Source organism: Lates calcarifer, linkage group LG7_2 (assembly GCF_001640805.2).
Source record: "Lates calcarifer isolate ASB-BC8 linkage group LG7_2, TLL_Latcal_v3, whole genome shotgun sequence".
Taxonomy (NCBI): Eukaryota; Metazoa; Chordata; class Actinopteri; family Centropomidae; genus Lates; species Lates calcarifer.
In genome coordinates, this window is record NC_066854.1 from 1,390,772 (window position 1) to 1,403,953 (window position 13,182).

Genomic DNA, 13,182 nt, shown 5'->3' on the forward strand with positions numbered 1-13,182 from the left:
AATTTAAAAAGACAAAGACTAGAGCTTTAAGACCAGAACATACAGAGAATAGTTTATACATCCATGCTCGGAGCTCTGAGGCTGTACTTCAACACTGCTTCAAGAAAAATAACAACAACAACCTGCTGATGATCATGTGACACAAAGAACACCTGAGGTTGATGGGAATGTCATTCGTTTTGCAGGTATTCGCTCATAAACCACGGCACTGGACAGATTAAAAGTTTGAGCTGATGGTGGAGGAAAAAGCTTAGAAAGACCTGGACTGTACAGTAAAACTAGCCTGACCACAACCAGGGCGCCTTTATTGTCTTCTTCTGATCATCAGTCAGACTGGTTTTAAATCTTAAAGCCTCTATTGACTCAACACAGACTGACCTTATCAACATTACACAACAAACGGAGCTTATGCAACAACAGATTCTGTCTGCAGCACGTTAGACGTTTCACTTGTAAACTGATAATTCCTTTTAAATAGATGCTGTAATAATGAAAATGAATTTGACCATAGATTCAGTCAAATATTTTTCCTCACTGTGGTACAACAAAATAATCACGCTGCTGCACATTCAAACGCCAACAGATTCTTAAGCATGTTAACGTTCAAAGCTTTCCCGTGCTCAGCAGAAACGTGACGCTCATTCTGGATGGCGAGGGCGGAAGTGCGAGGGATTATCATCCAGGAGAACACGCAGATAAAACAGAAAATCCCATTCACAGCCACCCACAGAAACACACAGGAGACGAAGGGAGAGAAACAAAGACACGGCTGAAACCTCCACACTCTGTCAGCGGTTTGAGGAGGAGATGTTAGAATCATAATGGACCGAGGACGGATGAATGCAGCTGCAGAGAAACTGGGCTCTGGATTAGAAATGAGATGAACAAGACATTAATGGAGCATTAAATCTGTGGGTGTAGGTGAAGCTGTAGATTAATACCAGTAACTCAAAGATTACGTCACCAGGTGCTGAGGTTTAAGGTTCCCAAAACTCACAAGCCCTTGGACTTCCTGACCTCTTCATCTAACCATGATGGAATAATCAGGAACCAACACACACCAAGGATAGTACACTGGTCTGGTCCTCATGTGTCTCCTTATCGGTCCTCTGAGATCCAATCAAAACGTATAATATTTATCTGCGTGTACAGTGACGTGATTCCCAGGCCTGAGATTTGAACCACTGACCTTTTGTCTGTGAGCCCAGCTCTCCAGCTCCACATATGTTTGATACTCAGATAAATCAATAAACAAGCACATTCCTCTTCTTCCTCCAGACACTTAAACCTCACAGGACAGAAACAGGAGCACAATGTGTGCAGTGCAATTACACTTTGACATGACAGCCATTCTGTGCTGTGGACATGAGTTACACAGGCTGTAATAATAAGTCAGTTTAGCTGTAAACAATGACGCACAAAGGTAAAACTGGTGCGAGACAGAAAGTGAGTAAACAACAAAGAGGAAACATGCTCTGCATGTACTGTGGTGTCTAGAAACTACAACTACTATCTCATTGTCCTTGTGTGAGACCTTAAATATATTTATGATACACAGGTTTAAATCTGAGGACTAGACCTCAGACAAGGACTTGTCCTTTAAGCCTTTGAGCCGAGGTTTCTTGAGGCATTGAGGTTAAATAAAAAGGTTTTCAAAGTTTCCACAGACTGATGAAGTATATTACTTAACAAAGTATAAGATGCTCTGTGTAAGTGGCACTTATCTGAGAGCTGCTGGGAAATAAAAAACCAGACAACAAACAAGTTCAATTACAAAGATTTTAATCCCAAAAATACTTTGTTCTTTTTTCCATTTTGGCATGTAATACATTGTTTGGTCTTGCTGTATCTCGACTGACCTATACTGTATAATTTACATTGTCTGGAGTAGTGGCTGTCATGCAACGTTGAACACAGCTCGACTGATCACAGGATGCCACGTTCACGTCAGAAATATGACTGTGAAATAATAACGTTCATGTCTGCCTCTTGGTGGGAGCCGTAAGTACGACATGTGGGGGTTATAGTAGCATTCCAAGATAAATAAACCTTAACAGCTTTACTATTTTGTGGACATCAAGCTGCAGCAATAAGATTCTGTCCTGTTTCTTGTGTTTTGACGTGAACGCGACATAAGACAACAGTCCATTTGAAACATTCCACAGTCCTGATAAGACCAAAGCAGGGACAAGCTGCTAACTGCTAATGAGCTATTCCTGCAGTTTGTGGACTTAAATTTGTGAAGCCTAATGCAAACACTGTTGTCGTCAGGGGATGAATTTGATTTTGGTTTACCATTCAACTAGAGGAAAAGCTTCTGATTAAGTATCATTCAATAAGAGGAAAAGTCATCTTTAGGAGCAGCTGAACAGGTTCCAGCCTGCAGCATTACAGGAAGACACTTTGCTCCTCGCCTCTGTCCTGTCACTGCCAGCAGGTCGACACAGCGTGGGATGCACTCATAGCACGTTCTCAACAACTCTGAGAAACAGCTGATATACAAAAAAAAAAAAAACATTAAGAACACTGATGTTTTAAATGGATTGGATGATTTCAGTCATGGCTGCAGCTTAGATCTTTCACTCTATGCTCAGCCAGGTTTTAGGCTGGAGCTTAAAAAGCAGATGATATAAACAGTGACACAGCTGGTAAGAAAAAAGGTGTGTAAAAAGAAACTAGGACTGAAACAATGAATCAATTAACCATTCAGTCGATCGACTTAAGTGATCTTAATGTTCAACTGAAGTGAAACGTATAGAGACTCTGTTAATCTAAACAGCCTTTTCTCAAACATTCACTTTAGATTTATTTCTTCTCCTCAAACTGGAAAGGAGAGTTGTAAATAACTGATTTGTTTGGTTGCTGCATGCAAAATCTTCCACTCTATGTTTACAACTATTTAGTGTGTTGTTATATATCAGACACTTTTCAGGTCATGCACAATGCAGAATGGTTGTTGGCACTTGATTAATGGACATGATTTGTCTGTTGGCTTAAATAAAACACTGAGTTATTGTGCATGAGAGAGTTCGTTATTTGGCACTGACTAATTGTTTAAGTTATTCATCAAGCTCAAATATCAAGCAACAGTTTTGAACTGGATCTGACATCAAATTCCCACTTTGCTGTTAAAGGTCAGTGGAGTAAAAACACCAGGGATAACAGAGGGAATAAGTCCAGGACTTTGTTGTTCTGTCTCTAACAGAAGTCTGATGTGTTGGATTTTTTAAACATAGTCTAATAAACCACTGTTAGCCCTTATCAGCGTTTTTTCACCCCTGTCCCTAAAAAGCAACCAGCAGCAAATACAGCATTTTGTTTTCTAGCCACGGCAAAAATGTTATGTGCTTACTACAAGTGTTTGGTGTAAAATCATTGCAGCTGGAGATGATTTGTAGGTCCTCACGCTCTGTAGCAAATATATCCAGCTGTAAACACATATGGCAACTTTTGTTAGCAACTAGTTATTTTGCATGGAAGAAAAGTGGCACAGAAACCAAGAGCTACATGCACTCATACAGCTGAAATATGTTGTCGTGAATCCAACGTGCAACTATGAAAATAGTCCAAAAACAAAAGAACAGATGAAGTGATAAAGTGGTTGATTTCTGGTCTGAAGCAGACGTCTGCTGAGTTCTGCAGAGACAGAATCAGCTGCTCACAGAGCTGAAGACCTCCAGAGGGAGGTGTAATCAAAGAGGGTTTCTCTGGGAAAGACACAGCACTCAAAAATAACTCAACATGCAAGAAAGAGCGGTCAGTGGGTGAACTGAATTTCACTGATTTCTTTCTACTGCTCGAATTCAAATAATCTGCTTGTTGGATTTTGAAGAAATATTCCTGTAAAGGTGAGACCACACTGACCTTCCTGGACTTAGCCTTATTCATTCATTCAGGTTTATACTGTCAGCTCAAAGTAGCAGGGAGGGCTGTAAGTAAGTAAACAATGGAGGATGGGAGAGATGGGGAGTTCAGTGTGTCTTCTCAGGGGAGTCGTCTTTGCTCTAAACACCAGTCTGTGCATCAGTGCATCCCTAATCACATTTACAACAGTCTCACATCTGTGCAACAGCACAACACGGCAGCAACAGGGAGCTCAGCCAGTGGAGCCACACACTCTCTAAAACATCTCCGCTATAATGTAGACATCCCTAATGGAGCAGTCCTATTAATATTCCTACATCAGGGACTAACACACAGGGAGCGCCACCGTTTATCTCTATCTGTAAAGAGGGTGAACAGTCATTCATCAAGGCAAACCATCAATATTTCCCATAAATCTGAGATTATCATCAGTAATCTGTGAGGTTCTATCATTCATAACATCCTCTGGTTGTTTTCTGCAAATAAAGATGTTGGTAAATGAAGTTCAGGCGTTTCTATCTTCACTGTCTGTAACATTCCTATAGGAACATATGGATGCTAATAAGTTTAAATACTGGGGTTTTTTAGCTCATGTGGCATCACTATACACATTTCCCATCATATGCTGCTGTGGTAGTCAGTGATGATATTTCTGATGTTTTATCAGCTACGTAAAATCCATCCTATAATATTTCAGCAGTGGGGCTTTATCGTAGCTTCTTTTGCCATCATGCAGCCATCACTGCCTCTTCTTCTTCTGCTTCAGAGACTTCCTCCTCTTCACTATCATCTCATACAGTTTGTCCATGCCCTCATCCAGCCCCTCTCCTATGATGGCGCAGGCCGGCTGGACGTGGTACGGGGTGGAGGGACTCAGCTCGGCCAGGGCCAGCTGCCTCTCGATCTCCCCAACATCCAGCGCCCGGGGCAGGTCCTGCTTGTTGGCGATGACCAGCAGCGGGGTCCCCTGGTTCTCCGAGAACCGGGTGATCTTGTGCAGCTCGGTCCGGGCCTCCTCCAGCCTCTCGGCGTCCACGGAGTCCACCACGTACACGATACCGTCCGTGCAGCGGCTGTAGGGCTTCCACAGGGGCCGCAGCTTCTCCTGGCCCCCGACGTCCCAGAAGTGGCAGCTGATGCCCCTGGAGGCCCCCGCGCCGCCCAGCCGGATCCGCTCCGTGTTGAAGCCGATGGTGGGCACCGTGTTGACGAACTCGTTAAATTTCAGCCGGTACAGCACGGTGGTTTTGCCCGCAGAGTCCAGCCCGAGCATGACTATGTGCAAGGACTGGAAGGCGGCCAAATTGGAGAAACTATTCCCCATCTTGCAGGCAGTGAAGGAGGAAGAGCATGCACTCCCACAGTCCCAGCAGCGAGCGATATCACCGCAGGAGACGCTTAAATGTCCCAGGAGTGATCCATAGCGGCTTCTTCCCTCCGTCAGAGTCAGAGCATAAGGTCGGAAAAGGGCAGAAAACGCGCAGAAACGCGCCTCTCCCGCTCAGCAGATGTGGAGGGCGCAGCCCCACGTTGCGCGGCGGCACTCCGGCAGCCAGACAAGCCGCAGCATCCCTGGACTCACTCCAACAGCATCAAGACGTCCGGAAACAGCCAAATCATCAGAGAGAGAGAGAGAGAGAGAGAGCGGTGCATTCACGGTGCGCGCCGCTCTCCAAATGCGCAAATTACGCGTGGCCGAATGTCACATCATGTCTCTGCATCTGTCTGTGTCTGCCCAAGTGCGTAGCAGCTCATGTAGTAACACACACACACACACACACACACACACACACACACACACTCACACACTCAAGTGATGGTGTGTGACGCGTGGATCAGCCTCTAAACGTTGCCATGTAAAGATGCGTCAAGTTACAGCAGGAAAATACCGAACACGTTTTTCCGGTTGAGTCACAGACCCTCAAAAATAAAAGCCCCGTCTGTTCGGTTGGATTTAGTACATGCCGTTACAGCGAAACTGGGCTCTTATTTTGAAAGGTATTGGTTCATGCCGTGGCTGAGGTGTTTCCTCTGCGCACTGAGCAACCTGAGCTGCTGAACACTGACACCTGCTGGTGAATTATGACAACACCTGACCTATCTCATGTTGTCATGTGACATCCTGTACCACTAGATGGCAGCATCAGACTGCAGTACAGGTGAGAGGCGGAACCTGAACATTGACAGTAAAGCTGAGGATGCTGTGACACACAGGATCTTTATTAAACCTCCTGCTGTCCCTGACAACAATCAAAAGCTGTTGAAATCACATTAAGGTTTAACGTGTTTATAATTTTGCCCTCTCCTGTATTTACCTGTTTCTGATTGAACATATGGTACCTGTGCTCCGTTCCAGCAGGTTTCCCCGTCCACTTAACACCACCTAACGAGCAGCACGGTGGATGGATCACTGGATTATTAACACACAAAGTTTGGTGACCTCAGCAAAGCTCTACACAAAAAATAAACCTGTAACGAGGTCTAATTAACCAGAATAAGGAAAGAGTGCTGGTATCAGCATTAGCAGCAAAGACACATGGGAAAGGAAAAACACACAAAAACACACACAGGCACGAACACAACCTGAGTCATCAAGACCTCACTAATTGTTCTCTCTGCCCTCCTCCCTCATTGATTTCCCTTCTAATGAGTGTGTGTGAGATCAATGAAACGAATTATAAACAGGCCGGACACACACACACACACACAGGCCTAGCTTTATAAGACCACAACTCACTCTAACCACTCTCTCTCTCTCCAACAAGGCTGAGTCACCTGAATGTCTCTCGCCCGCCACCCACACAGTCCTCTCATCCATAAAACAAGAGCCCCCTTCACTGATTTACCTCTAATTTATTCCAGCGTCTCCTCGCTGCTCCTCAGGTAACAGGCGGCGAGCAGCAGGCAGATGTTGAGGAAGGTTAAAAGGAAGCTGAACACGCTTCCTAACGAGCTGTTTAACCCTCTGTGCTGTCTTAGAGGCAGGAAGTGGAACACAGGTGATCGCCATTAAACTTCAGCTAAAAACTCAAACGTTAGTTCGAGCTTTGTTCTTTCAGGTCAAAATGAAAATTCTCTTGTTTCTCTGTGCTGCTGATTACTGTTCCTCACTGAACTTTTATTTCCTCTGATCAGTTTGGGGGAATGTGTCACCACACTGCAACCTCCACTGTTTATTATTCTAATCAGTATTTTTTATACTTCTGTTTCTGCTTTACTTAACTTTAACTTAACTTTATCACTGTTCAGTGACTTGCTAAAATCTCAGCTGATCCTGAAAATACAACAGCTCAGCGTTCACTGATCGAAGCACAAATACCAAATGAAAAACTCATAAAAAGAATATTCCTCCTGCTGCAGAAGTCTAACTGATGCAGTGAATAAAGTTTCTGTGTGGATTTTTTATTTTTTTCTTGACATATACAGTCATTGGGAGCATGATGCTCTGACACACTCAATCCATGGCAATAAACTTTCTTACAGTAGGCAACTTTTTACAGTGTTTATTGAGAGTTCATAGTAAAACTTTTATTGAGGATCTTCCCCTCTGGACTCTGAGCTGAGAGCACACTGTCAGCACCTTTTTAAAAAGATGATTTTTTAGGCAGAGGAGAGAGAAGGGATTTGATAGGTGCTACTCGCTCTTTCAGGTGAGCGACTGTGGCGCCTCCTGTCAGCACCTATTTGAAGATTCACTCAACCGACCAACAGGGAAACACTTCACTACACTCACACGGAGTGCTGAGGTGGAGGCAAAGACGGCTCTGCACGCTCAGGAAGGTCCAGGACAAAAACTGTGAGAAGATCCTGTCCTCACAGATCTGAATCTGCAGGTCTGAGTGAACTGTGTGGCTCTGTGAGAGCAGCAGTGATTTCTTGCTCCTTTACAGGCGTCTTGTTGCACAAATGTCTGATAAAACTTCACAAAATGAACCAAACCAAACTCTAAGATGACAGATGACATGGTGCAGGACTGCAGTACTGCACAGATAATCTTCCTCTGCTATGAAATATCCAATAACAGCAAGAAATGAACTTGACATTTTCACAGGTTTCACAGTTGGGAAATCAGGTTTTCAGCCCATAAGGGAAACAGGTTATCATGCAGGTGACGTTCTCATAATTCCCAAGGCCGGAGGTTTGACGAGTCTTCCTCCTGACAACAGCAGCAAAACGTCCCCATGGCTCCAAAATGGTGGCGCTGCAGAAGGAGCGAGACGTGAGAAACAGCAGATGAAGGAGTTTTATTTTTATCTTTCAAGGGCCCTTTACATTCTCCAGACCCACGAGGTGAAACCAGCCTGGCCCGTTTCCACACACTCACACACACAACTCAAACAGCAGATGAAACAGACCGACAGCTCGTCCCAGAGCTTTTCATCTCACCACCTGGTTTGCATTTTGAAAAGCAGCTCAAAGCTCGCCAGTTTGTCCTGAATTAACGAAGGAAAGAGCGGCGAGGAAAACGACTGTTTCCCTCTCACTTCTCTTTGATTGTGGGATTTGATGGACAGAAATGTACACCCTCAGATTAGAGGAATAATACCTGTGATAATGAGCGATATCACTGATTACAGTTTGTTACCAGAGTGAGTTTATCTCCTTAAATCTACAACAACTGCTCACATCTCTGTTTCTGAACATGTATCCAACAAAACTCACTTTTCATGCAGGAAACATCAGACTCCAGTGGTCGTGTGAGCTGATGAGAACACTCTGCTCTGCTTTTGCATCCCCACAGAAAACACCAGGTTCGACAGCTCAGAGAATTTGGCAGATGAACCTGTTTTTATCTCCCTATAAATATTTCTACCTGTGCAAAGGGGGATATGTAAACACACACTGTGGCCTCACAGGGTTTGAGGTGATTTATTCACCTTTTAAAAATGATTTTATAGGGCAAGATAGAAGCTGGGAAGATGTCTTACTATTTAGTTTTTTAAAAAATGTGTTTTTCTTAATTGCTAATCTAGCATCTGAAAGCTAAATGTCATTAGCAGCTAGCAAATAAGCTGGAGGCACCGTCAGAATAAGAGCTTTCTTTCTATTTGTCTTGGAAGGCCAAAATCAGACTGCACAAAGAAATTAAGGCACAGGGGGAGATGCCCTCAGGGTGTTCTGCCTCACACCACTAGGGGGCGTCCTACCCCTTATATACTTTTTTGTTTTTACCTTTTTATTTTAAAAAAAGCAGCTTTTTAAAGCCTCAGTTTAAAAGAGAGCTTTGTTCACTATGTTTTTAAATGAGAATTCCTGAAGTAAATATGCAGTAAAGGTACACACACACACACACACACACACACACACACACACACAGCCTTGGTCTGAGATTGGAGTTGTATCCAGGAGACGAGCGGGAATGTTGGGGGTGAGTCATCGAGAGGCAGAGGACGACTCTGTCAAGGTGGCCTGTCCTCTGAGGGAGAATAATTATCTGCTTTAATTAAGAACAATAAACTCAGAGTGTGTGTGTGTGTGTGTGTGTGTGTGTGTGTGGAGGATTGTGTTTGTCTGGGAAACAGAGCATGTGTGGATGGATTTGTGTGCGTTCATGTGTGGTGTTTATGGATGAATTAGTACATGAGATTGTTTGTGCATTCATGTGTGATGTGTGGATGTGTTTCTGAGAGTGTGTGTGTGTGTGTGTGTGTGTGTGTGTGTTTACATGAGGGAATGTGCTGTATCGTCTGTGTGGAATCCATCATGACGCTGTCACACAACACTCAACACAACACACAGTCATTAAGTGAACGCTGCTTTGCAGAGAGAATCACAGCACACTGTGGACTGAGGCTGAAATCTAAATATTTGTGAGAGGTTTTTTCCAGATACTGAAATGAAATAAATAAAACACGTGTGTAAACAACAATATAATCACATGTTCTCAATCAGATTTAGTTACACTGGAGGTGATTGGTACAAACACACTGAATTTATGTTTTGAATTTTCAGTTTTATTGATACCCTCTGAACAGAACCTGTCACAGCTCATAAAACATCACTTAAGAATGTTTCAATACTCAGTCGGTGTTCGGTACAAATATATAAACTCTGCACACGTTTTCTGTTCGGATCAGATTCATATTCTAAACAGACGCAGGGACACTGCAGCAGTCACAAAACAGAAAAGAAAAACACTGAAAGAAAGACAGAAAAAAACAAACAAAGAAACGACAGAAGCATCGAAGCTGATCGATTATAATCAAAGACAAAAGGCTTCTTTAAATACAAATTCAACAAAACCTACATCATTTCTCATAGTGTTGTTTTCACAGTTTTTAAAAAATCATTTATGATTTAACCGAGAACTAAAACGTGGTTCACAGGTTCACAGCTGTGAAACTGAACACCTCAGATTCATCTGGTAAAATCAAACACTAAAATAAGTAGATGTGTTCTGCAACATAACGGCACCTTTTGTTGAAGGTTCTAGTTGGAAAGGATAAATGTATCTGGTTATCACAGTAATCTTTTAGCATATTCATTATTCTGAAATACATCAGAGTTCTATCTTCATCACATAATCTCAAAAAAAAACAATCAGTGAGGAACAGTTTTAAAGTTAAAACCAGAGAAAGAAATCAAACCCAAACACAATAATAACACATTATCTGTACTGTTCTGCAGGTATAAAAAATAGAAGTATATCTTGCATCAGCAGATATACAGTACCTTTACTGCAAAGTTGTAAAGTTAGCATCGGGCTAACTGTTTTTGGCAAGCAAAAAAAGTTCTTAGTTTCTGTGTCACTCATGATTTTTGAAGACCATCTGCTTTGCCTTCTTTTGTTTAAAAAAACTGCCAGTGAGAAAAGGAGGAAAAACTGTGATTAAAGTTGGATTTGCAAACAGAGATCAGTAGATTCAGATTCAGTCGGTACGGGAGTCAAAGATGGAGAAAGCTCACAGTTTGTCTGGTTATGCACTGCAGTGGTCGAGGTCTCTGATGTCCTGAGGGCCGAGGTGAAAGAGCGAATCATACAAACTGATAATTAACAAAATAACTAATGAATTAATCAATTCATTAATGGAAAGAATGAGACAGAAAAGAGGGAAAATGAAATAGCGTACGATACCAAAAGGTACGTAAGACATAACGAGAGGTGAGAGAGAAAAAGGGCGAGGTAGAAAAGAGATGGAGGAGAGATCAAGGAAAAGACAAACTTAACAAGAGGCATAAAAACAGACAGAGGCAGATCCAGTTTCATGTTGACTTTTCCAAAGCCAGAATCAATGGTGAGCCTGGAGGTTTACGGTTTAATCTCTGTCGTCCATCCCAAACACACAGTCCTCAGTGACTTAGACTTGTCCGTGACCGATATATGAATCTCAGAAACAAGAGTAAAGTCCAGGGAGGAAATGTTCAGACGGCAAAGTCTCCGTACCCGGTGGGGCAGAAGGCGGAGCTGCGCAGGGTGTCGAGGCAGTTGACGAGGATGAGCGTGCCGGTCAGGTGCTTCCACCTCTTGGTGATGGGGTTCCTCATCTTGTCCAGGCCGAGGTGGAGCTCCTGGATCACGTCTCGGTAGCTGTCCCCGACGTGTGCAGCCCACGTCAGGAGGAAGTCGTAGGCTGGCTTCCACATGGACTGAAGGATTAGGACAGACGGTGAGAAGAAGGGAGAGGGATAACAAATGAACAAAACTCAGTCTAGTGTAAAGTGTGGCTGTCTCACCTCGTTGTCCAGGAGTCCATTCTTGTCGCGGTGCGGAGCCTCGTAAGCCTCCATCTGCTGCCTGGACACTCGGGCCAGTTTCTCAGCCAGCTCCCTCCACCTGGACGCCACCTCCACCGCCGTCGTCAACAAGACGAAGTCCAGGACCAACCTGGCAACAAGACCCTGGCAGTCCATCTTCAGCAACGCCTGAGAGGACAAACAGAGACAGAGGTGGAGCGGGGTCAGAGATTTATTCTTTTCTAATGAGGCAGAGAAACATACGTGTTTGTGCAGGTTTTAGTTGACTCTAGGCTGAAAGCAAAACACAGTCCTCACCAGGATTCACATGATTCTCCAGCTCTTTAACTGTTTGCCTCACACTGCAGATGAGAGTGGTGAGTGGTCAATTTAACAGTCAATGAACAAGCAGAATTGATTTACCAGGACTGAGCCTCAGTGGCCTGAGGTTTTAGCTCAGAAAGCATTGCTTTTAAAGGGATAAATCAAAGTAAAAGCTCTTAAATCTTCTGCAATTCATTTGGACGTTTTGAGAGAAATGAAATACTTGACCCTGTCCCCTGAAGCAGATGTATTCAGTGGTCTGAGTCCAGTTTATTGATTTGCAACACTGCCTGCAATGACCTAAAGCCACCAGGGGTATTCATTGGAAAGCTGTTGTTTTACAGTATGTGCTGTCATATCTGCAAACCCTAACTGGACCCGACTGGACTCGACCTGAACACACCCAGCTAGAAAAACTGGCTTCAGTTGGCTGCTACACCAGTTAACAAGCAGCTGAGTGGCAGTGTAAGCCTTCAAAATGAAATGAAAGTTGCTGCAAAGAGCAAGTTTTCCTCCTGTGATGATGGTGACACGGAGCTGATAGAGTCATGGATTCACCTGGATACTGGAGAAATGAAATATGCTTTTCATTCCCTCCTTTCCTGTTAATCATCACATGATCCCTCAGACTTCTCCAGCTGAAACCACTGTTGTAATGTGAAGCTCCACTGAGATTAGCTGTTTGTCTTTCAACTAGTCCCAAGGGCAGAAGATAAAAGCTCATAAAAAACAGCTTTCTCCATCTCAATGTATGAATATGATCCTTAACCTCTTCTATGAGTAGTCGTGCTCCTCAGGCTGCTGCTGGCAAACATGTTCTCATCCAATCTGGATAAATGAGGGTTAAAAAACACTGAGCATTAATAAAAGCAGCTGAGTGGAAAATATGCTGCAGGCAAGATTTTTTTTTCTTTCCTTTCCACAATGACCACTGAGGTGTTTTTCTTTTCACTGAGACCAAAAATGCAATGTGTGTGTGTGTGTGTGTGTCCATCCAGAGATAAGATTTTGGTTCAGGAAAGCAGGGGTCTCAACTACTGCAGCGTCTTTACACACACCTACACACACTTCAAAGTGATGCACTGTCCTGTGGTGATACCTTTCAGGTTCTTTGCAGGGGAGGTTTTTCTTTGCTGCCAGCCCCAGAAGCCACAAGCAAGCAGGAAAATACACTATGGTCCTAACAAGCTTGAACAGGGGTCTAACAGTATAACACAAGTTCTCAGAGATCTTACTTGAAGGATATTTCAAAGAAGAAGCATTATGAACCATCCTGAGCTCAGACTCTGCAGCCAGTTAAAATGATGCTACTGGAATCTA

The 13,182-nt window shown here is 43.5% G+C and overlaps 2 protein-coding genes across 3 annotated transcripts in view; both read right to left on the reverse strand.

Moving 5' to 3' along the window:
* Positions 1–1,765: 1,765 nt before the first annotated feature.
* On the reverse strand, positions 1,766–5,712 carry arl4ca (ADP-ribosylation factor-like 4Ca). Its single transcript, XM_018661311.2, has one exon. The coding sequence runs from the start codon at positions 5,186–5,188 to the stop codon at positions 4,604–4,606; it is 585 nt and encodes a 194-aa protein (XP_018516827.1). The 5' UTR covers positions 5,189–5,712; the 3' UTR covers positions 1,766–4,603.
* A 4,090-nt stretch (positions 5,713–9,802) lies between these two features.
* The window catches only part of sh3bp4a (SH3-domain binding protein 4a), a 42,265-nt gene continuing 38,885 nt past the window's right edge, over positions 9,803–13,182 (reverse strand). For both annotated transcript variants that reach the window (XM_018661296.2, XM_018661295.2), the window contains 2 exons: positions 11,539–11,727; positions 9,803–11,451 (listed from right to left, as the gene is read on the reverse strand). In XM_018661296.2, the coding sequence (XP_018516812.1) occupies positions 11,227–11,451; positions 11,539–11,727 (414 nt within the window). In that variant the 3' untranslated portion in view covers positions 9,803–11,226. The remainder of the gene's footprint in view (positions 11,452–11,538; positions 11,728–13,182) is intronic.

Excerpts from the sequence above, each read along its gene's own strand:
- arl4ca (XM_018661311.2), bottom strand. The coding sequence starts at position 5,188 with ATGGGGAATAGTTTCTCCAATTTGGCCGCCTTCCAGTCCTTGCACATA.